This window comes from Amphiura filiformis, unplaced genomic scaffold (genome assembly GCF_039555335.1).
Source record: "Amphiura filiformis unplaced genomic scaffold, Afil_fr2py scaffold_87, whole genome shotgun sequence".
NCBI classification, from domain to species: Eukaryota; Metazoa; Echinodermata; class Ophiuroidea; order Amphilepidida; family Amphiuridae; genus Amphiura; species Amphiura filiformis.
The window spans coordinates 250,511-273,605 of NW_027305551.1; the positions used below are offsets into that span (position 1 = coordinate 250,511).

At 37.8% G+C, this 23,095-nt stretch overlaps 1 protein-coding gene and 2 non-coding genes across 3 annotated transcripts; all 3 read right to left on the reverse strand.

Annotated features, from left to right (window-relative positions):
• Positions 1 to 5,439: 5,439 nt before the first annotated feature.
• On the reverse strand, positions 5,440 to 18,062 carry LOC140144842 (tRNA-queuosine alpha-mannosyltransferase-like). Its single transcript, XM_072166645.1, has 8 exons — positions 17,855 to 18,062; positions 16,688 to 16,855; positions 16,084 to 16,253; positions 12,961 to 13,074; positions 12,436 to 12,580; positions 10,836 to 10,906; positions 6,138 to 6,229; positions 5,440 to 5,574 (listed from the first exon to the last, which is right to left on the reverse strand). Exons 1-8 carry the CDS (start codon positions 18,058 to 18,060, stop codon positions 5,491 to 5,493), a joined length of 1,050 nt encoding a protein of 349 aa, XP_072022746.1. The 5' UTR covers positions 18,061 to 18,062; the 3' UTR covers positions 5,440 to 5,490.
• On the reverse strand, positions 13,603 to 13,745 carry LOC140144852 (small nucleolar RNA U6-53/MBII-28). Its single transcript, XR_011857948.1, has one exon. It is a non-coding gene; the product is annotated as a small nucleolar RNA U6-53/MBII-28 (small nucleolar RNA).
• LOC140144853 (small nucleolar RNA U6-53/MBII-28) lies at positions 14,614 to 14,756 on the reverse strand. The gene has a single exon (XR_011857949.1). It is a non-coding gene; the product is annotated as a small nucleolar RNA U6-53/MBII-28 (small nucleolar RNA).
• Positions 18,063 to 23,095: the final 5,033 nt, after the last annotated feature.

Genomic DNA, 23,095 nt, shown 5'->3' on the forward strand with positions numbered 1-23,095 from the left:
TTTGCTTTTTGCTATTTAAGAAATAGAAACACATCGTAATATTCCAGATAAACGGTCGAGTCATTCAGATCGATTTTATTAGGACAAAAGAATATTTGTTTATGAATAGGGAAGACGACTATAAAACCCAGGTGTGGGATAAATCTTTCTCACTCTCTCTCACTCAAACTCTCATCGGGCCAACACCACAATAATTGGTCGTTCAGTATTCAGTTGATTTATGTGTATCAGTACCATGAAGATAAATAAATCACTACCAAACCAAATACCAGTTTATCCAGAACTTTTATTTAAACCAGTGGCCTACTACCGCAGCATCATTATTTATATTACCAATGTCTACCACGCTTACAGAAGAGGATTGAGGAGGGACAAGAGTGTGATCTGGCAGACAGACTTCAAAGTCGATGGAATTTTACCACGACTTGCATGTACAATCCACATTCTCTCTAATCACTGGGATTCAAGAGATTTATTATTGGGCATTTATTATGTCATGCCCGCACGGCAAGAAACAAAGAGGTAAAGGAATACTTCAGGAAACTGAGCGAGTACCTAAAGACGCTCCACAGTATGGTCTACTTGTACAATGTGATCAGTAGTGCTATACAATAGTGCTCAAAAGGCATGCATAGAATAGGCAGATAACCAGACGAAGAAATGCAGAGATGACTGGAAGAGGATGGAGGAGGGACAAGAGTGTGATCTAGCAGACAGACTTCAAAGTCGATGGAATTTTACCACGACTTGCATGTACAATCCACATTCTCTCTAATCACTGGGATTCAAGAGATTTATTATTGGACATTTATTATGTCATGCCTGCACTGCATGGGGCAGGAAACAAAGAGGTGAAAGAACACTTCAAGAAACTTAGCTAGTACCTTAAGACGCTCCACAGTATGGTCTACTTGTACAATGCGATTGACACCAAGCACAAAACAGGAGTAACCTATAAGTTCAGTTCCAGTGCTCAAAAGGCATGCATAGAAAAGGCAGATAACGAGATGAAGAAATGCAGAGATGACTGAAAGAGGATGGAGGAGGGACAAGAGTGTGACCTGGCAGACAGAATTTTACCACAACTTGCATGTGCAATCCACATTCTCCAAGAAGCTTTCGGAGTGCTAACAGAAACAAGACAGATACTTTTACTGTTACTTTTGTCTGCTCTCCAACCCAACCAAGCCAACATTACCGTTTGCTGCTCCGGTCACAAAATAACCCTGATGAAGTTCATTCCGACCTATACATATCAGTGTGAACCTTCTTAAAATTAAATATATTGCCACTATGCTGCACTTGATCTTGAGCATGAGGATTTAGATTCTCAAGGTACAAATACTTCCAACTCTAAATCTGCCTGCATGAAATGTGCCAAACCAGATAATAACAACATGGTTTCATGTAACCAGGGCTGTCAACTCTCACGCATTGGCCGTGAGTCTCACGCATTGGGTCACTTTCTCACGGTCTCACGCCAAGGTAGTATAATCTCACGCCTAGGTAGTAAATCTCACACAAAAAGCTAGGAAATGAGTAAAATCTCACGCATCGTCATGAATGACGATTCCCCCCCCCCCCCCCGCTTTTCACATTCTCGAGCGCCCGTGACTCAAATAGTCATGGTACAAATTGAACATTGGAGTCGGCAAAACCTCTGTCTCACGCCAAGCAATTCCAAAAAGTTGACAGCCCTGATGTAACACTTGTACTGAGTGGTATCACTATGAATGTGAGAACATTGATGATGATACTGCAAACATACTTTGGGAAACTGATATGTCTTTTATATGTCAACAATGTCAGCGTGAAAATCCTGACACTGATGCCGAGAAATCAGGTGTTTGCTCTGTATGAAAAGTAACTGTACCTGAACATGGTAGAGAGAAACAGGGCAGTGATGAGGATGATGAGGAAGTCCTTTCCGACCTATACATATCAGTGAGAACCTTCTTAAAATTAAATATAGAGCCACACGCTTTTAAGTAATGCTGCAAAAACCAAAACTGAAAAATGCAAAGGATGTATTAATGCCAGCAAAAGGTGGGGCTGGGGGGGTGGCACCCCCAATAAGCGCCACCCCCAATAAGCGCCACAGCATCTTAACTCCATTTGTTGGTGAAAATGAGATTTTGATATGAAAATTAAGCTAGAAGTACCTACTTTTAATGGACAAAAAAATCATATCTACATTATGGTTTGTATTAACAAAGTACATTCAAACTAGCTATTTTGAGATAACACATTGATTTGGTAATAGTATTTTAGGAATGAGAACATTTCAACCGAGGTATATGTCAATAATAATTGTATTTTTTTCTGTCCTCAGCATACACACTTGCTTCACAACTTGATGTGGATACTGTTACAGAAGCCGGCATCTTAAAAATAAGGAATAAATTTACAGGGGTTGCTATCACACGATAAGAAGATAAACTAGACATTAATGTGGGCATCATTGTGAATCTTGGAACTACCCTCCTCAAGCCACGCCAAGCTTTTCCACTTTCTTCTTCTTCTTATCGCTTTACGATGATTAAGTTTGGATTTATCAAATGAGCTACTGGGTGAAGCTTGAACTAATAAAAGCATTCATATTATCAAGGTTAAACTTGGCTTTTGCTTTCAGGCATTATCGTGAACTGATGGTGACAAATCGAACACATGAATGGTGAGACAATGGAAAACCTTTTTGATGCATGGTGAAGCTTGGACCAACAGATCACTTTATATAGAGTGAAAGTTGACTTTAAATTTGTGAGCAAAGGGTGAAAGTAAAGGGTGGAGCTTGACCTCCAATAACGACACTAAGCAGTTCAGGTGAACTAGGACGAATGCTTCAGGTTGGCTCAAAAGTGCTGAATGACCTTTGCATAAAAGACAACTGTGTTGTGAATTTAGGGACTGTCATTTTCTCCAGAATGGGGTCATGAATATATTAGGGGTCATAAAAATTGATACCAAAAATAGTAAGGGTCATATTTTTTACACCAAAAATAGGGATGTTATAAAATTACTAAAAAGTGATATATACCTTTTACAAAATCTATGAGTAGACTTAAAGATAAAGCTTTGAAAGCTTATTTTAAATTACGGGAAAACTTATTCAGTAATTCAATTAAATGTAGTCTTAGATTATTTAATACACTTGTTTTGCCTATTCTTACCTATGGTTGCGAAGTCTGGGCCCCATATTTGTTAAATAAATTAAATGATTCAAATTTTCTCACTAAGTGTGATAAACTACCTGGTGAAACTTTACATGTCAAAGTTTGTAAAATTATTTTGGGTGTTCATAAAAAAGCAACCAACAATGCCGTCCGAGGTGAATTAGGTAGTTTCCCTATTTTAATTGTCATGCTTTGTCTTTCTGTTAGATATTGGTGGAAACTTAATATTAAGTGTACGAAAGGTGATCAATCTTGTTATTTCAGCACTCACTGATAATAGAAGATTAATATCAAGTAATATCTTCTCATGGTCAACTGGTATCAGAAATATTTTAGCACTGATTAACAGACTTGATATTTGGGATAAACCTAATATTATTATGTGTAGTAATTTTAAGGATATTATTGATTCTAGTTTACAGAATGTTTACAGTTCACTTTGGATCACTCAAATTAATACATTTCAGTCTAAACTTAGAACTTACTGTATTTTTAAGAAGTCATTCCAAATGGAAAATTACGTTTTAATGTTTAGCCGCTCATCACAAACTCCATTTTGTAAACTCAGAGTTAGTGCACATATGCTGATGATAGAGAAGGGACGATATCTATCTCCCAAGGTAATCCCTGAAGAAAGACTTTGTAAGCTTTGTGATAGAAACAAAGTGGAAGATGAATTTCATTTTGTTATGAAATGCTCATTTTATAGCACTCTTCGTAATAACTTTTTTAAGTCATTGAAGGAATTTGGCGATATAGACTCATCTTCTGATTCAGACATTTTCAAGCTGGTTATGAGTGCAAATGAATATGATATCATTAAGCCTGTTATCAATTTTGTCAAATCAGCTTTTGAACATCGTGGAAATGTAGATAATTGATATATATGTTTTCCCTGTTAGCTTTGTATCTCTTGCCATATACATGTAAGACAGTATTAATTAGTATTTTGTAGAACTAGATTATTGTTGTATTGTTCTTGACTATACCTGTATGTTGGGTTTAATGTCAATAAATTGATTGATTGTATTACTTATTACTTTCTTGCAAAAAGAATGCAACGCTTTTTCTTCATCATTTTCAGATATCACAAAAAAATTATTGTATGGGTTGGCTGCATACTACAAGATAATGGCAAGCCTTGCAATTTATATTATTTGTAGATTTCAATTCATATCCATAGCCGGGTTTGTTTATGATGCTGACGCATTCTCGGAACTTGGGAAAACCAGAATGGCAAAGTCTTTATCGCTTTCCTTTGTTGTTTAAGAGTTGATGTCAAAATTATCAATTTAAATATCACGCAATCTTGGCTCACAGTCATTTGAAATTATATTACTTACAGTCACTGTACCTTCAGTAGGGTTTTAATAAACATCCTTCAGTGCCAAGATGAACATTTCCACTCGCTGGAAATCCGACTTGGTCGGACTTATCCGCCCAGGATATTAAAATTTTTCCCAACCCTGTCTGCCCCCTTCAAATTATTTTGAGTAGCAAGACTTCTGCTCCCTCTGAATGACCAGGCTGGCTACATGCCTGATTATACCACATTATTCAAAATATACAGAATATAGCTAACCAAAGTCCCTATACTGCAGATACAACTGTGCTACAAAGACATATCACATGCCTTTATCATACCAAAAAATAGAGAGTATAGCAATTTTTTTAAATTGAGGTCTTTCCATCGCTTGATCAGAAAAGTGCCTGCCAATATATCGATCCCGCTAGCTATGACTGAACACTAGCCTGGTAGTGTTTCATAATCACTACTGGGGATAAATCACTTGTGATTTTTTTCTCACACGCTGCCATTGCTATAGTTTGATCAGCTCATAATCGGTGGGCCTTGTAACATCGCAGATTAATATCAATATATTTTATTTCAACAATTGTTTTGTGACATTTTGCCAGAAGCATCACAAATGATTAATTTAGGTCCTATACATTGCCTATTTTCATTAACAGTATTGATCAAACAGCTCCCATTTTATCACTCTTAATGTGAGCCTACTTTTAGGCAAAGTGGTAAGAGCCCAATAGTTCCCACTAGCTGATCAAACTACAGAATATTTTATCTAGGTATTAATGATAAATAAGGTGAACAGAAAGCCAAAAAAATGGCTGATTTTACATGCATACAGCAAATTTCAAAAAAATATATATCAAACTGGAAAATCACCTTACTGCTCAATTGATCAATTCTAGCGTTAGACAAACAATTTTATGTGATAATATCTCTGCATATCCCTCAATTAACATAACGAAACTTTCATGATTGATTATACAAACTCAGTCCTGCCAGGTGCTCTATTCATTCATGTTGTGCAGCAGCAGGTGAGAGATAGGTCAAGTAGTCTTTCTGTAATTGCTCCCATGAGTAGCGTGTGACATCCACCTGAATGGAAAATATGACACAAAAAATAGTAAACCTTGCATTTGAGTATTGTAGTATGATTGGGAGTGGCAACTAACTCCCCAACTCGATTAGAGGACAGAGACGTCACAGTAAATCACGAGTCAACGCTGGCACCTGCTTTTTAGCCACAGCAAGTTTATTTATTCAGGATGTCCGCCATGTTTTTTATGAGACATCGTTTATGAGTGGAGCATTGTCAAGTGATGTGATTTTTAACATTAAGTCTTTATACCAATACAAAGCCCCCTATGTAGCCAACCCACATGGCAGCAGCATTTTTCTGTGCGAGTGTTAAATGGGTATTTTTGCTTGATCACTTCTCATGGACGTTCACATATTGTCCGCTATTCAAAAATGGCAAGACATGACCCAGTGATATATCGTTGGTGAAAAGTTTGTTATTTAAACCACAGATACTGTTCCAATATCTGTGTTTAAACACAACTCTTATTCTTTGAGGACATACAGTAGAAAAACGATGTACAAGCAAAAGGTGATATTGTTAAATAGTATGTCTGTGCCATTGAAATAAATTTTCCTACCTTAACTGTGTGTTTTCTGACAAGATTAGGATGACCACAGAACTCCCTAAGTCGCTTGACGAGCTGCTGTGATGTGTTGTACAGATACTCCTCTGTAAAAAAAATAAAACAGTAAATAAAATGCTTAGTCTCCAGGGTTCATAGAGATAGAGGGTGGTCACACAGTTTGGTGCGCTAGGCTATCGGTCTGAAGGTTGTAAGATCATGAGTTTTCTTACTTGATTTCTCCTCTATCCCACTCATTGTGGTCCTTAACATGAAGACACCACGGTGGGTGCATGGTGTGTCGCGGTTCGGAGAGTACTGTAAAATTGTGATCCTGTGTACCAGAAGAGCAATATCTGGACATTTTAAAGTTGCAGGCCTTTTCGTAAAGAGTAGGGGATCAGAAAGGGCCTGTTGTCTGTCACACTCAGCATAGAGGTCAACTTGCGCTGCCCTTAGGGGCTTGGCAACATATCGACCTGTGTGACGCACATTGAGGGATGCATATCATCCAGAAAGCATGGATAAATGGCATTTGATTATTATCCAAATTTGAGCAAGAATTTGAGGGGGTAGTACAAGAAGGCCTATCTCAATAGCTGCCATATAGATATTTGACAACTTCTGCATTCTCTATTATACACAAATCAATTCTCAAAGGAAATTCCTGCAAAACGATTTACATGTTTAAAGAGTTTTTTTTTATATGAATCAAACTTTGTACTTGTAAACTTTACAGTTAAGTATCGTATAAAGAGTTGATAATTTGCAAGAATCATGACATGATCCCACAAAATTCTGTTGTAAGAATCAAATAATTTGTAAAAAAATCCTTTGCAAGAATCTTGATATTGAAATAAGAAAACTCTAACCACCTCATGCTACATGGAGTTCTGCATGTGACATGTATGGATCCCGCCTCCTCCCCAATCACAAAAAGAGATATTGCTTTGTATGTACATATTGCAAACCTGTTCATGAAAATGGGCAATTTTGACTTCCCTTATTTGCAAACTTTTCTGACCTCACCACTCACCAGAATGGCCAATATTACCCCATGGGCAGCATATATCTCGCTCAATAACCCCCAGCGATGCTGATACATTTAGTGCTAACAGATTTAGACTTTGCAGACGACATAGCCCTATTGTCCGAAGAAATCCACCAAGCACAAGAGCTACTGCAAAGAGTTGAATCATCTGTTGGAAAAGTAGGCCTCAAAATGAACGCTTCAAAAACTAAGTTCATGTCTTTCAACCACAATCAACAGATATCTATACAGACAAACAATGGCACCAAACTAGAAGAGGTGAGCGACTTCAAGTATCTGGGTGCATGGATAGCTAATGTACGGAAAAAGATGTAAAAACATAAAGCAGCTGCATGGAGAGCATGTAACAGCCTCAACAAAATCTGGAGGTCAACTCTCCCAAAGAAATTCAAGAGCCGTTTATTTGCTGCTACCGTCGAATCCGTTCTAACCTATGGATGTGAAGCGTGGACTATGTCTCCCAGACTATGTAAAGAACTTGATGGTTGCTACACAAGAATGCTTAGATCAGTATACAACATCAATTGGAAGCAGCACATCACGAACAAAGAGCTACAGGGTGTATCAAAATGATTGGTACCGACGACTTCCTATTTTTGCCGATTTTTTACTATTTTTTGTGCCAGTTTGGGGTTAATTGTTTACATATTTGTAATTATAGTACTTTTATCCTCTCTAAGAATTTTAGATCATAAAGATAGCGCATTATGTTCAGAAGTTACATGATTCTAAAGGAAAGTAGGTGTTTTTACACTTTTCATTGTAACGCTGGATCAGTAGCGCACCATTTTCAAAGCTCTATTTTACTACAAATATCTTGTGAGAATGATATGTTGAAAACCATGGAAATGTTTAATTTTTCCTTGCCTATTTCTTCATTCATAATATATATAAATGTTCTAATCAATATTTATTGGTTGAGAGTAATATTATTGACATGAATAATTTAGGTGGGGTGAAAGAAGTTTGTGTATCAACACCTTCCAGAGCGGTAATTTAAATTGTAGTATAAGATGCATTGAGATCACTAAGTAGATGGTGTGGCAGAATGGCTATGTTAGGTTAGACCAAGTAAGAGTTATTGGAATGGCTCCACAGTATTCCACAATTAATGGTACTTTCATGGCAAACAATTACTGGTTGACACGAAGCTATGGAGAAGTGCAGATAAAATTTAGAAGAGCAAGGAGTATCCTATGCAAACATGCTATAAGTTGCAATGTTTCAAATTTGATATGGGCAGTTACAGCATGGTTCCATCCCAGGTGTTAAGTTCATTCAGGATAGGGCTTCACCTCACATTGCCAGAGTCGTGTAAGGCAGCGACCTCAGGAACTATCTTTCTATAATCATGTGTAACGCATTGTTATGTAGACTGAGGTGAGATATTGAAGAGATGCATGTATGCAATAAATAGTTTAAGCAGTGAACCCATTCATTTAAGTAAAACCATGATTACGTCGTTTAAATGACAATAGCTCCCAGATGCATCGACCTATCACCTTCAGATTATTAGATCAATAAGTTAACATATGCCCCTTTCTATTTATAGTACAAAAATTACATTAATTATCAATTTTGGCCCATTCCATGTCAACTCAGGGATGTGCACATAGCACCTCTTCAATTTTTTTCTCTTTTTCTGTGTGGTGGTAGATATTGATGAGAAAGTAAAATCCTGAAAATTTGAGCTTCATACTCCATTTAATGATTTTCCGTAATCAATTTGAAATATGGAGAAGGCAACGTAAAAATGTGTTGAAGCCTATCAAGAACTAAAGTTGGAGGTCTCATAAATGTTGTAAAGAACCCTTTATCTTCAACATACCTGAAAAGTATGATCCTGGGGTTGTTGACATTGGTTTTCAGGGGGTCAAATCTGCTAAAAAAGTGGTTTTGCTTGGGTAATATTCAGCTAAATGTATTCTAATATGCCCTCAATATTGCATAAGAGTAATGTCCTACCAAAGAGCTTTGACTGGCAAAAAAATTGAAAAGTAAAAATAATTTTGGAGTTCTGACCCCCCAAAGTTGGTCCTGTCAGAGTTGTATTTTGAGGGCCCTTATCTTTTAAGTAAAGGAGTTACAAGTTTATAGCAGATTTGAATTTACCCATGGAAAACCACTTTTTTTTACATACCCCAGGATACATACTTTTCACAGTTTTAAAGGGTTCCCTTTATACATTTATGGACCTCCAAACATCGCTTTAGTTCTTGATAGCTTCAACACATTTTTTTGCTGACCCCCTAAATTTCAAATTGATTTTGCATGGAAAACGTAAATGGAGTATGAAGCTCAAATTTTCAGGATTTTACTTTCTCATCAATATCTACCACCACACAGAAAAAGAAAAAAATTGAAGAGGTGCTGCGGTGCACATCCCTGGAGTTGACATGGAATGGGCCTTTTATATTTTTGATATATTTTTGAAAGTGTCACATAGCCCGGTACCAATCATTTTGATACACCCTGTATATGGTGACCTACCAAAACTTTCACAGAAGATCAGAGAGAGGAGGACACGTTTCGCTGGGCACGCATACAGAAGCAAAAATGAACCTGTAGCTAAGCTGATCCATTGGACACCAAAACATGGAAACAGAAAACCTGGTAGACCCCTCTAACATACGTGGATGTATTGAAACAGGACACTGGACTGGATGTTATGGATTTGGGAACGGCCATGCAGGACAGAAGGGTTTGGCGTGCTGTTGTAGTTCGAGGACACCACTCATCTTAAGCAAGCAAGTGAGCAAGATGCTGATTCATGTAGTTCCAGGAGTGAGCTTCCCTCTCAAAACCCTGAATCTGCACCTGTGTGTGTTTTAATCCTACTCTTCCCCTCTGTGCAGAGCACAACTCCCCAATTGATCTTAATGTTGATTTAACATGTGAAATCATAAGGGGGTACTACACCCCTGCCCAATTTTGTGCCTATTTTTGCATTTTTCTCAAAAAAATTATAGCGCATTGGTGACAAGTAAGATATGTATATTATAGGGCAAGGACTACAACTACTGCACTGGAAATTTTATTTCAGCACAGACAACAGTTGTGGAGTTAGTCAAAAATGAGGGAAAACCAATATTTGATCAATAAATCAATAACTACTTGCATTGAGTTGCTAAATTTTCAGTGTAGTAGTTGTAGTCTTTGCCCCTATAATATACATATCTTACCTGTCACCAATGCGCTATAATTTTTGAGAAAAATGCAAAAATAGGCACAAAATTAGCCAGGGGTGTAGTACCCCCTTAAGACCATGATAAGGATTATGGAGTATGTTACTACTATTCCAGTCTTATTGGGCTATTCCATTTAAAATCCACATTCCCCCTGTGGAAGATTTTGGAAGTATGAATTTCAAATGGAATTAATATATTAGCAGCTCCATTTGAAACTCACTCTCTCTCAGGGGAAGATCCAGGTTGAATAGTTCTCAGAGGGTGTGTGAAATTCATTTGGAACTGCCTAATGTGCTCATTCCATTTGAAATTCATACTCCCTCTGGGTCAGATATTTCCAAAATCTTCCACAGGGATAGTGTGGATTTTAAATGGAATAGCCCATTGAAAATAAAGACTGTTTCACATTATCCAGAGTGAAACCAGAATTGAAACCAGTCTTGACCCAGTTATTATCTTGATTAATTCACTTACTTTGGAATATTTCTGGGTAGGCCAGCTTGTTTGGGCAAAGAGGGTAACAACCGCAGTGTACAGCTTCTAACCTGGAAAGTAAACATGGTATCAAAACAGGGTAATATAAACATCAGTCTGGATTTGAGCTCACATCACTATAGACCACAATGGCCTCATCCCAATGACATAGTTCAATAACTTCAATTAAACAATCATAGAGCAAAATTTGACCTCAAGTTGCAGAGTATGAGTTTTTGTACCCAAATTTTCAAAGGTCATTCAATGTATGTACAAATGTATTAGGGTTAAAGAACTGTGACCTGATGATAGATGAGCATATAGTGGATCCTAGTGCATGCATCATATCTCAGTAGTATACGTCATCTTCCGTGGGAAGAAATGTTCTTTTCTTAACTACATATTGAACATAAGACTTCCTTCTAATTAGTCGGACACTGCCACCCTGTAACTAATATCATGAACTGCAGTTACGTTAGAGTTCAGTAAAATAAATATTATCTGCTGTGGGAAGATATTTTATGTTTTCTTCCGTGGGAAGAAATTAAATTTTTTCACTACATTTTTTTTGTACCGTATTCATTCCAATAAGCGCCCATACCCCAATAAGCGCCCACCCAGAGTATTTTCAATTAGTTTAAGGGTACCATTAATGTTGAAGTGACTGATAGATGTTGATACAGTGAAATAGCTTGAGGATTTGAAGTCCTGTGTAAACTTGCATTTGTATCTAATAAACGGCCCTTACGAAAAAATTAGGTAAACCAGGCAAAAAATAAGCGCCCACCCAAAATGACTTTGTTGGAATGGATACGGTATATTGAATGTGATAGTTCCTTCTAATTAGTCAGTGACAATTACCCTGTGACTACAATGCAATATCATAGATTCTAACTCATACAAAATTATGTCTGGGATGAAAAGCCGTCCATTATATGAAAATTTTGACCTTTCGTATTGAAGATATAGATTGTTTTTCTCAAAACACCAAAAAAATGTAGGTCTTTTTCGGCTTTTCATCCCAGCTATATACACTTTAAATACATGTACATATCATTATATTTAAAGTTTACTTCGAGGACTGTTAAATATTAAAAATATCAAATTTTAATAATTTGCCATAAAATTTGTATTATTGTATTTGTATTGTATTTTGTCAGGTGGAGCCCTGACTCGATCAGAACAAAGTAACCTTTCAGGGTATTAGGGGTGTAATTTTCGGGTAATTTTGTGCCCGGGTACCCGGCGCATTTTTCGGGCGGATAACCGGGTAACCAAAATTGAAAAAAAAAATGCAAATTTTTTTTTTACAGAAGAGTATCTGTACAACACATCACAGCAGCTCATCAAGAGACATAAAAAAAATGCATGATGTTTTGTGTTTTTAATATGAAAATTGATCATTTGTATTCACGTCATACTCTTTTAATGATATCAAAATGCATTGAATTTTTTTTTTAATTTCGGGTACTCAGGCAGGGAATTTCCTGCCCGGGTAGTAGGCTTATCGGGCGGGACTACGATATCATGTTGAGATTTCCTGCCCACAAAAAAATTTAAAAATTATATTAAATTAAAGAAATTGTAACATCATACTCACATTGCTACTCCAAAAAACTCATGGTCTGCAGTGGAGACTACAACATCTGCCTTTATAAGGACTCTGTAGTAGTCTTCCTTGGAGTCTTGATATCCCCAGTGTTCAATATAATTGGCTAATCTTTTATGTGCATCAAGAAATATTTCTGAAAAAGACAAAAGCCGATAACATTGGGCTATTCCAGTTGAAATCCATACACCCCATGTGGAAGGCATCACCTTAAACTTCCATAGAGGGAGTGTGAATTCCCAAATTTGATTACTCGAATGAGTGACCTCATTTGAAATTCACACCCCCTTTGTGAAAGATTAAGGTCATGTCTTCCATGGGGGTGTATGGATTTCAACTGGAATGGCTGATTAAAATGGTAAATAAGAAATATCATTCCTGGTAGCCTGGTGTACATAACAAATATTATTAGAAAGGGAAAGTAAGAAATTGATTACAAAACAATAATTAAAGGGAAAATGTTTTATTTTAAAATTTGTATTATTTCTGAACACAAATTGAAAGATTAGGACATACCTGGCCATTCAGAGAATTGTTCTCCAAGAACTGACAACCTGAAGTCCAACCCCATTTCAGCTAATTTGTATAATGTGGTGAAGAACAACTCTGGATTTTTATCATGTTCCCTGCAACACAAGATACCAATTATGAAATATAAAACTGCCATAGATTAACAAGAAATCCCACAAAAGGGAAGTGACCCAGACAAAAGTGAAGAATTTGATATTGTATTACAAGGTTGGATATAAGACAGGATCTTTGGGCAAAAGCCCATCTGGTTTTAGGTCCTGCTGTTAAGCGACAAAAAAACACACCACCCTGTTCTAAGGGCAGACGGACCTTTCAAGTAGAGTCGGTCGGTCAGACCTTTTTTTCTTAAAATCTGGGTCGGCCGGGCCAGTAGAACAGGGTTTTTTTTTTTCGTCGCCTTATGTATAATTATTACAAACTGAAATTTTGCACAAATAATTTTCTGTAGTATACACAAACAATCTTATTATAAACGTGTGAAAAGTTGGAATAATTCTGGTATACCCTGCGCATAAGTATAACCCTAACCCTAATCCTAACCCCTACCCTAACCCTAAAAATAGGATGCGCAGGGTAAACCAGAATTGTATTGGAAAGTTTTGGATATGTTGACTGTGGTCAGAGACAGTGCATCAGACTGAGAAGCTGAATTTCAACTCAATGAATCCCAGCACAGACTCACCCCAACATACACATACACTAGGCATGTACAGTCACATGTGAAATCTGTGTGGACCCTCAGTATTAGCATGGCAAATCATCATTCCACAATCAATAAGCTCAATTAATTTGTAATTATTCCATAAAGTACAAGTACAGGTGAGTCAAGTAAGAGAAGTACTGCTACATGATTCTCTCTATCATAACTAACAATTCCCATATATGTGTTTGTTATGTGGTTTTGGGTGCAAGACGCCACAGTTTGTATATTTAAGCCATAATGTACTATCATAAATATGAAATTGGATATTTTGTTTTTAAACATGATTTTTTGACATATTTGTAATGTCTACACATGTCCCAACTTGCACGGAATCTGCCAAATTTGTTGTGTTTGTAGGTCAACAGAGCCATTTTTCGACATCGACTTGAAGTGCCCAATACATTGTAGAACTCGATTATACATAATTACATGTATGTATGATGAAATGAGTGTGATTTTCAACATTTATTGACATTTAGGGTAAAAAATAAGTAATGAACAACAACAGAAAATCATATTTTTGTCTTCAGGTCTCAAACTTAAAAACTTTCCTGACCAAGACTTTTGAGGTCTGAGACCAAGACCCGAGACCTTGATATCCGATATCAAGACCGAGACCTGCAAAATGAGGTCTTGCAGGTCTCGAAATTCTCAAATATTTTTTCTCTTTTCATTAGTTTTAACCATATACCGCTATTGAAATAAGCAATATAAGTTATAGCATCCACTCACAGAAAAATAGGAAAAGAAATGCAATTTTAATGATAAAATGGGCCAAAATTAGAACAACATTGTAGCCATTACAACTACTCAGCAATTTGGTCCCGGTATCATTTCTCCCAGTATTTAGAGCCAGTCTTGGTATTTCAAGCCACCCCCCCCTCCCCCTGATACGCCTCTCAAAGTTTTGGATTTGTTGACTGTGGTCAGAGACAGTGCATCAGACTGAGAAGCTGAATTTCAACTCAATGAATCCCAGCACAGACTCACACCAACATACACATACACTAGGCATGTACAGTCACATGTGAAATCTGTGTGGACCCTCAGTATTAGCATGGCAAATCATCACTCCACAATCAATAAACTTTTATCAATTTGTAATTATTCCCTAAAGTACAGGTAGGTAAAGCAAGAGACGTACCGCTAACATAATCTCCCTATCATAACTAACAATTCCCATAGATGTGTTTGTGGTGTGGTTTTGAGTGTGAGACTTCACAAAGTTTGTTACAATGTATCAGGCCTATTCATTGAGGGGGCACGGTGAGATTTTTTCATTGCCCTAATGTTTTTGATATTAGAAGCAAAAAAAAAAAAATACAATGGGGATGAGGCTATTACTCTTCAATCATAACATCTGATGGAACACAATTCAGGCTTACAATTTGAGTTTCCTCTGATGCCAAAATCTCCATTTTGATAGGATCAAGAAAGAGGAGAGAAATTAGGATGTTGATCTGGAACACCAATTTAACATGTACAGTCATGATATTGACTGCTCAGTGCCCTGTGAACATTTGCCAATTTACACACAGTATATTGTTCTCATCTACATGTACACATGACACCTATATTTGCACTTACCCACTTCCGGCACTAAGCAGTCCATTATTCCTATACTTCAGTTTACCTGAAGTTCGCTAGTGATGTAGGTGCGTATTTTGCTGGTCACAGTATCGAATCGTGTAAGGTATGTAAAGTTAATCAAGAACAGCGTACATAACATACAAACAATGGCGATTTTGCCACGCTTGCAGCACAACTGCGGAAAAGGAATGACATCACTACCGAACTTGAGGTGAACCCAATTAAACATTGCATGTAAATTATTCTTATAAATTATACAATGCATACAAATTACACATTTTCTTACCATCTATGAGGCCATACAATATGCAGTGATGATTCCCGCTCACTCCTCCCACACTGACCATCTGCCCCCATAGGCAATAATCTACTGCCATCATTCAATACACCTTTATCATCAGACACCAATGCCCTTGATTCTTCATCTCCAATCATAGTACTTTCCTCCATATTTGGAATAGATTTTAACGTTTCTGGATTGCCAGTGTTGTTGCCACTTGCAAGAGAATGACTGCTACTAGAGTCTGTTTCTCCTATTTCAGCATTTTTATAAGGATTTTTGGAATTATTTTGGCACAATAAGGTTAAATTAGCATATACAGTACGCTGCATTATTAGTAAAGGTGGAGAAGGTGATAAGTCCCTATTTGATTGATGCCCAATTGATCCACTATCAATTGTCTTTATAGCTGAATCCAATGGAGTAGTGTTTATAAATTTTTCCTTTTTGTCTAAAACAGTCTCCTTACTGGGTACAGATTGAAAGCAACTATTCTTTAAATTTGAGCCACAGTAGTCTGCTGCCATCAATTCCTTTAGTCTGGGATACACAATAGGGAAGTACAACACCCGGCATTTTGGACGTATCTGTTCCTCCAGTCCTTTAGGCCTGTTATCTGGTATGAGTTTCATAAATGATGTGATTGACGTTAGGAATGATTCCATGCAGTATTTGGAGTTGAAGAGCACACAGTCTGCAACCAGGCTGTAATATAAAACAAAGAGAAATTTTATTAAAAGTTACCATGAAATGTGCAAATATCCACTGCTCAGTGCCAGAAGTGGTTAAGTGCAATGTACACAATCTCTGATTGGCTCAATACCTGACACACCCCTCTTTGTAACCAATCAAAATAGTTCTTCGAAGGCCAATAATTAGGCAGGTAAAGTTTATTTTTTATTTTTTCTGTGGTCCAGGCACGCGCTGTCATCAACGATCTTGTAGAAGTGGCGAGGTTTCCTCCCCAACTACGTGCCGACGACCAATGGGTCAACCATCTTCTTGCCATGACCATTGATCAGCCAATCAGAAGGATTCTTTATCGCCTGTGTGTTTACTCTCATGTGCGCAATACACACAGCTCCAACCATGGAAGAAATAAAAAATTAAAGTACCCATTGGAATTAAAAACAGCTTACCAAGATATAATTTGATTGTATCCATACTGGAAGTCCCTTTCTTGTTGTTTTCTTACAGGATACACAAGTTGATGTTCATGGAAATAAAGAATCTTATGTGTGGTGCTTAGGTCTGGTCTCAGAGCTATTAGCTCAGCAAGATTCAAAACTGAACTTGCAAATAATACCCTGTGTTGATAAGCAATGTAAAGGTTTTGGTAAGCTGGTGATAAAGGCAACAGGTGTTGCTGAAACGTACACAAGTGCAATTTCTGGATCAGATACGAAGAACCCTTGTGTACTGAGTTAACTATACCAATCCTGATGAACCTGTTCAATTTACTATTTACTTTCCTATTTAGTACAGTAGTTAAAATTATGTCATTCCAAGCAGAAATATTCAACTTTCCATTTCCCACAGCAAAACAATGTTCACAATTCAGAAATTAACTTTTAAAGAAATTTATATAGTCATTTATGCAAATGTATGTGGAGACCGGTGTTAAAAACCACTCCTCATGTAATTTTATAGCCATTTTCTAAAGTACATTTTCTTTTGCAAAATTTCTTACACTTTAAAAGGGTATTTAAACAGAAGGGGTACTAAATATACATGTTTTTTCCCCTGTATCAAGAGTACGGCCTGCAATGTAATTTAGCATTAAGCTCATAAAATGAAAAGTCGAAAGTCAAAATTGGGAATTTACATACATAAACATTTTAAACATACAGCACAGCTTAAGTCTTAATCAACATATTGAAATATGCAAGTTTTGATGGAATATAATTATGCATTAAACAAAGAGCGAGAAACTTTGTATATAATGGGACACTTCTTAGCAAAGGGGGAACGCTTTAAATGATATTGATTCAGGGCAAGGCCACAAAATCCTTTTAAATTTAGGGGGCTACTATTGACAAAATCGTCCCAGTAATTTTGGGGGCTACTATCAGGATTTTGGGCTAAATATTCTAAACTGCCATTTACTTAGAGCCACAAGCCTCAAAATAGTGTCATTTCATGGGCTACTTCATATTAAATATCGCCCCTGTAATTTAATTATTGAGGGCTATTTTGGCATTTTCAGGGTAAAATCGAGCTGCAGTCTCCATCTATTTCAAGCACTTTATTGATTATAGTATTTAAAACATGCAACATTTTCATCTCCAATATATCTAGAAACTTACTTGTAATTCTGGCATTTTTTTGGAATAACTTGTGCAAAATATAAAGCCGAGGTTCTTGCTCTCCAGTGCCATTTCTTTGCTGGCAGGGTGAAGGTGTCACAGCCAGGAAGCTTATCGGTGAGCAGATCAAGTAGTTGCTTGTGTGAGCCGCCATAGAATGGCTCTATCACAACGATATCTCCCATCTTGGTGGCTAATTCATCCATCCTACTTTCTGTAAATATGATAAACATACATTTATAAGCATAAATAAAACATGTCTGTGATTTCACATGCTTTTTCACTCCAATTTTGGCAGCAAGTAAAACACCAATACTGACATGATCAGCTCATAAGGCCGTGTAAAATTAATATTTTGGTTCTCGTCCCTCCCTCCTCAATTTCTGGGATTTGTCAGATTTTTTTATTTTTTTTAGATTTTTCAATTTTTTAGACTTTGGAATGATTTATGAAATCTTCATACATATAAATAAGTTTATTAGAGAACAAGCATCACTTCCAAGTCTTTTTGTGGTACTCTAGGGGTTTATCCTCAGAATCTCACATTTGAAAAAAAAAGGGCCTCATCGTTTCCTCGAGCACTGTTGGAGAAGACCGAAAACTACTGACAATGCTAATTTTACATTGGAAAAAAAAAAAAAAACAAACAAAAAAACACCTCCCTCCCTCATCAATTCATGAAAATCCTCTGGACGAGAACCAAAACATTAATTTTATACGGCCTAATAGGCTAGTCGGATTTGCAGAACCATGACACTGTGTAAAGCAATGAAAGTTCAGTAGTAAACACATCCGATCACGACGGGCGATTGCATAAAAAATGTTGCTAATATTGCACTTCAACAAAATTTTGCACTATTCAAAATAGGCAACCTGACAAAACATACAGTTGACTGAACTTGATTCATCGAATAACTTTAGGGCTCATATTGAAATTCCCTTACACAGGAAGGTGTGCGCCATCCTGCAGCTTTCCTGTGCTAGCCTTCTTTTGTTAAAATCCTGGGCAGGGTGTGTCACTGATACATATAATCCATCCGTTTTATGACCGGGGTTTCCTGAGGCGCACGCTTAGCGAGGGGAATCCTGCCTTCTTTCTGTGTGAAAACGTAGTAGGGTATTTCAATATGAGCCCTTAAGATCTAAATTTCAACATTAAAAGTACACATGATGATGTGAGCATGATGAACATTTCATGATGATGGATCAATGGTGACGAGACATGATGAATTAAAGCAATAATGTGTGATTTGCATAAAGAATAGATTCTTATTTAAATATTTGTTTACACTGACCACATTATCCCCTTTTAATTTTGAGCCAAACAAATGAGGTATAACGAAGAAAAATTGCGATTAATTCCAACGCCTACAATGCGTGTACTACGCTCGCCGATCGTATTACATGTAACTGCACGGAGCATCGTGCTCGACGTGTGTACATACAAGCTGACATCCACGGTACATGTTAGCAAGTACTCGATCGTTGAACTCTGAATAAACCCGGGTTGACCTGGTTTTAATACAAAAAGTAAAATTTTACTGTTATTAAACTCACTTCAGGCTTAGTCTTTTACGTGGCATTTTAGTATACCACTGGGCATTATAATTATGCAAAAAAGTAGAAATCTGAGTAAAATTGAGGGCATCGCTGTGAAGCAAATCACACATTATGGCTTTAAGACTGCGGAACTCAAGTCTTCAATGATAGTCTGTCATTTATCTGTTGTAATCATGCAAGTATGGAGCCCACACATGGAAAGGACAAGGTCATTGAACAATTTCAAGGAAGAGCAACAAAGCTCATCCCCAGCATCCAGAATCTCACATATGAAGAGAAATTAGAGAAACTTAACCTCACCACAATGGAAAAAAGAAGAGGAAGAGGGGACATCATTCAAACATACAGGATTATGAACCAAATTGACAGGATCAATCCAGACCTTTTTCAGAAAGCAGACTACCAGGGCACTAGAGGACACTCCCAACACTAGGCAAAACAAGCAAGACTAGACACAAAAAAAATACTTCAGCCAAAGAGTGATCGAAAATTGGAACAAATTGCCAGAAAGTGCTATGCAATGCAAAAATATTTGCAGTAAACCTTTGACAAGCTCGTGCTAACGTGATGTTGCAAAGATGGAGCTAACAACACCTACACGGTCGCTGCAAAGTTCATAATAAATTTCCACTCAGCAACAGCAGATTACCTCAGCAGCCAATCAGAGACAAGTACGTTTCAACACAGTAAATAAGTGATGTATGTCTATCGCTTAAAATACGCTCTCGTCAAAGGTTTACTGCAAAAATTATGACTACTCAAGGGATTCCAGTGTGACAGCCATTATCTATAATATCCCTTCAATGGAAACAAGACGGCTCATCAAGACGCGCCATGATGTTTAAAATCAATGGTGGCTTTAATAAGTGGATGTTGAATGGGAACCCCACCTAACTCGACCCACACGAAACTGAAACACAGTCATCCTTCTTCATTTTACAACCAAGAACTAGAACGACCATTTACTCCAACAGCTTCTTTCCGTGGACCGTAAAGCATTGCATTGGATCCACCTACCCCACCAAATTTTTGATGAACACTCCAAATTCAAAAATTTTTTAAAGCAAGACCTGTGACCTTTTTGACGACATCGACAGTTAAGAAGACACCCCTGACGCAATGCAGGATCATGCTTTATTGGAGTACCAGAACAAGGACCAATCGCCCACACTCCTCTGCTTTTAAGCAGGAACTAAACAAATTGGGTTTTTAAATGGGCAAAATAAAAACCAAACAAGCCCTCAGCCGGAGAGTGCAGGAGCATTGCGTATCAGGATCTGGAATGCATGCATAATCCATCCAAACGAAAGTGCGTCAAACAGTCAGTGGCGGTGCCAGGAAATTTTTTCGGGGTGGGGGGGCAAAGTGAATTTCAGGGGGGCAAAATCAACAAATTTTATGCAAAATTTTGGGCCCATGGCGCCGCCACTGCAAACAGTGCAGGCAAACATGTAGAATCAGGTGGTACTAGTGCAAGTCCAATTGCACAACTCAATATGTAGGCATGGACGAAAATTGTCCCATGTGCAAAAATGATAAAGAAGATATTCGCCATTTTCTCTTTACATGCACCGCCTTGAATGGTATTCGTTCGGAAGAATTCTCCGAGCTTGAGCGTACTCTTTCAGAACAGAACTTAGAAATGTTCTGGCAAATCTTTATGGCGGGGACTTAGGCGTGAAACTGTGCCTTATGTTGGGAACCTCATGGGACCGTGAGAATGTACAAGTCAACAATTGTTTTGATATGTTTTGTAAAAGTTACTTAAAACGTGCATGGTCCTTGAGATCCTCTGTCTTGAAAGATATTTAATGTCCATTAATTGTCATGTCATACCAGTTTATAATTGTATTTTTTTTCATTATTTTATATTATGTTTTATTTTTAGGGACCCATTTCAAGTCAACTTGGGTTCAGACAGGCAATTTCTTTTCCTTTAATTTTTGTACTAAGGCCATTATTTTGCATGTAGGCCTATATTCAATTGTGTTATAATTTTGTTCCTTGTTTATATATAATGTATATTTGTTGTTTTTGAACGCACCGCTGGTTAGGCGTGTGCCACTGATACAAAAGTGTATGTTCCAATAAAAAAATTTAAAAAATAAATAACTTAGCAACCAGATCAAATCAAAATTACAGATACACTGCAAAATGTATTGGCATGCAAATAATAACTGGCCTCTCTAACACAAATTCAGCATGCTCTAAACGAAAATCAAATGGTCATGCATGCAAATGGTTAATTCAAACAGTTAATCGGAATCAGTTCATGGTGCTTTATGGTGCATAATTGTCGCTATCCTCTCAATAGCGTTCCTCTTGTCTATCGGGAGGCTGGCAGTTTCCAAGATGTTGGAGTGCTGAGGATTTAGCTGCATCATTGCACAGTCTCCTTCTGACCTAAGTGCCTCCATCACTTTTGCATACACATCTGTGCCTCGAGTGATGTTCATCATCTCATTGACTGCTGTGTCTTTTAGCTCCTTCAGAGTGGGGCAGGACACAAGGAAGTGATCTCTGTTTTCCGGAGCTGTGTTGCACACCTTGCATGTTGGGTTCACTATGTTCTGATTGAATCTGGCAATGTTCCCCTGCAGCTTTTATGTCCCTACCAGCAGCTTTGCTCTGATGTTAGCCCGTTTGGAGAGCTTACCATTTCCTTGGGCAGATGTCCACACTGGATGGGGTTGAATCACCTGGAACATTGTGGTGTCAATATACTTTAACTTCAGGGATTGGAGTTTATCTGCATCCTGTCTTATCTGCTCCATCCAGTGTCTGCTGATGCTTTCCTTAACCATATTTTTCCATCTTGCTTTAGGTGGTGTCTGCAAGAGAAGCTCATTTAATGGAGGGAGATTGTAGAGTGCAAGGAGCAGATTGGTCCCCAGAGTCCAGCATTTCGGTGAGGTACTGCCTCTGTATGTAGTATATGTAGCTTTCCTGGTGGTTGATGGCATTCCACAGAAGAGATAGTCTGGCTTGGCGAATTCTTGACGCAGCAGGCAGGCTCCAAGGAGAATCATGGTTCCAGCGTTGACAGTTCTGTCAGGTAGGCCCTGCAGTATCTTCAGAGTAAGAATGTGAAATCTACTGATGACCTCGATTTGTCTGGAGGCATTGCACCAGGTCTCTGCACCATATACTAGCCTAGGCATCACAAACATGTTAACGATGTGTAGTGCTGTATTGGGGTTCATTCCATCGCACCCATGAAGGCTGGTTCCTAGGAGTCCATACATAGATTTCCTTGCAAGATTCACATTTTGCTCTGCCCTGATCTTATTTAGGGTGGTGTAGTTGCCTTGGAGAATTCCTAGGTGGGTGGCTTCATTGCATTCCGCAAGAGGTGTTTCATTCAGGAAGATAGTCTGCTTACGGTCTCTGGATCTTGTGTCATACCTCACCACCACACTCTTTTCGGTATTGAGTGTGTACCTGTTGATGCATGTGTAGTCTCCTAGGCACTTTTGTCACTATCGGCAAGGATGAGCACATCATCTGCTACAGTAGGGCAGCCTGCTGGAACAGGGCCAATGCGCACTGCGCAGGCTACACTGAGATCTCTCAAGTTCCAGGAGAAGGCCATTTACAAAGACTTTGTAGGCTAGCGGTGACATTTTACCTCCCTGTCTTACTCCTTGGTTGATTTTGAATGGCTCCAAGTCACCTCCTTTC

Coding starts and splice junctions, on each gene's coding strand:
- LOC140144842 (XM_072166645.1), bottom strand. CDS start 18,060: ATGGATGAATTAGCCACCAAGATGGGAGATATCGTTGTGATAGAGCCA. Junction 13,075..16,083: donor TATTGTGTATCCCAGACTAA/AGGAATTGATGG, acceptor GTATCTTGTGTT/GCAGGGAACATGATAAAAAT. Junction 12,581..12,960: donor ACAATTCTCTGAATGGCCAG/GTATGTCCTAAT, acceptor TGTCTTTTTCAG/AAATATTTCTTGATGCACAT.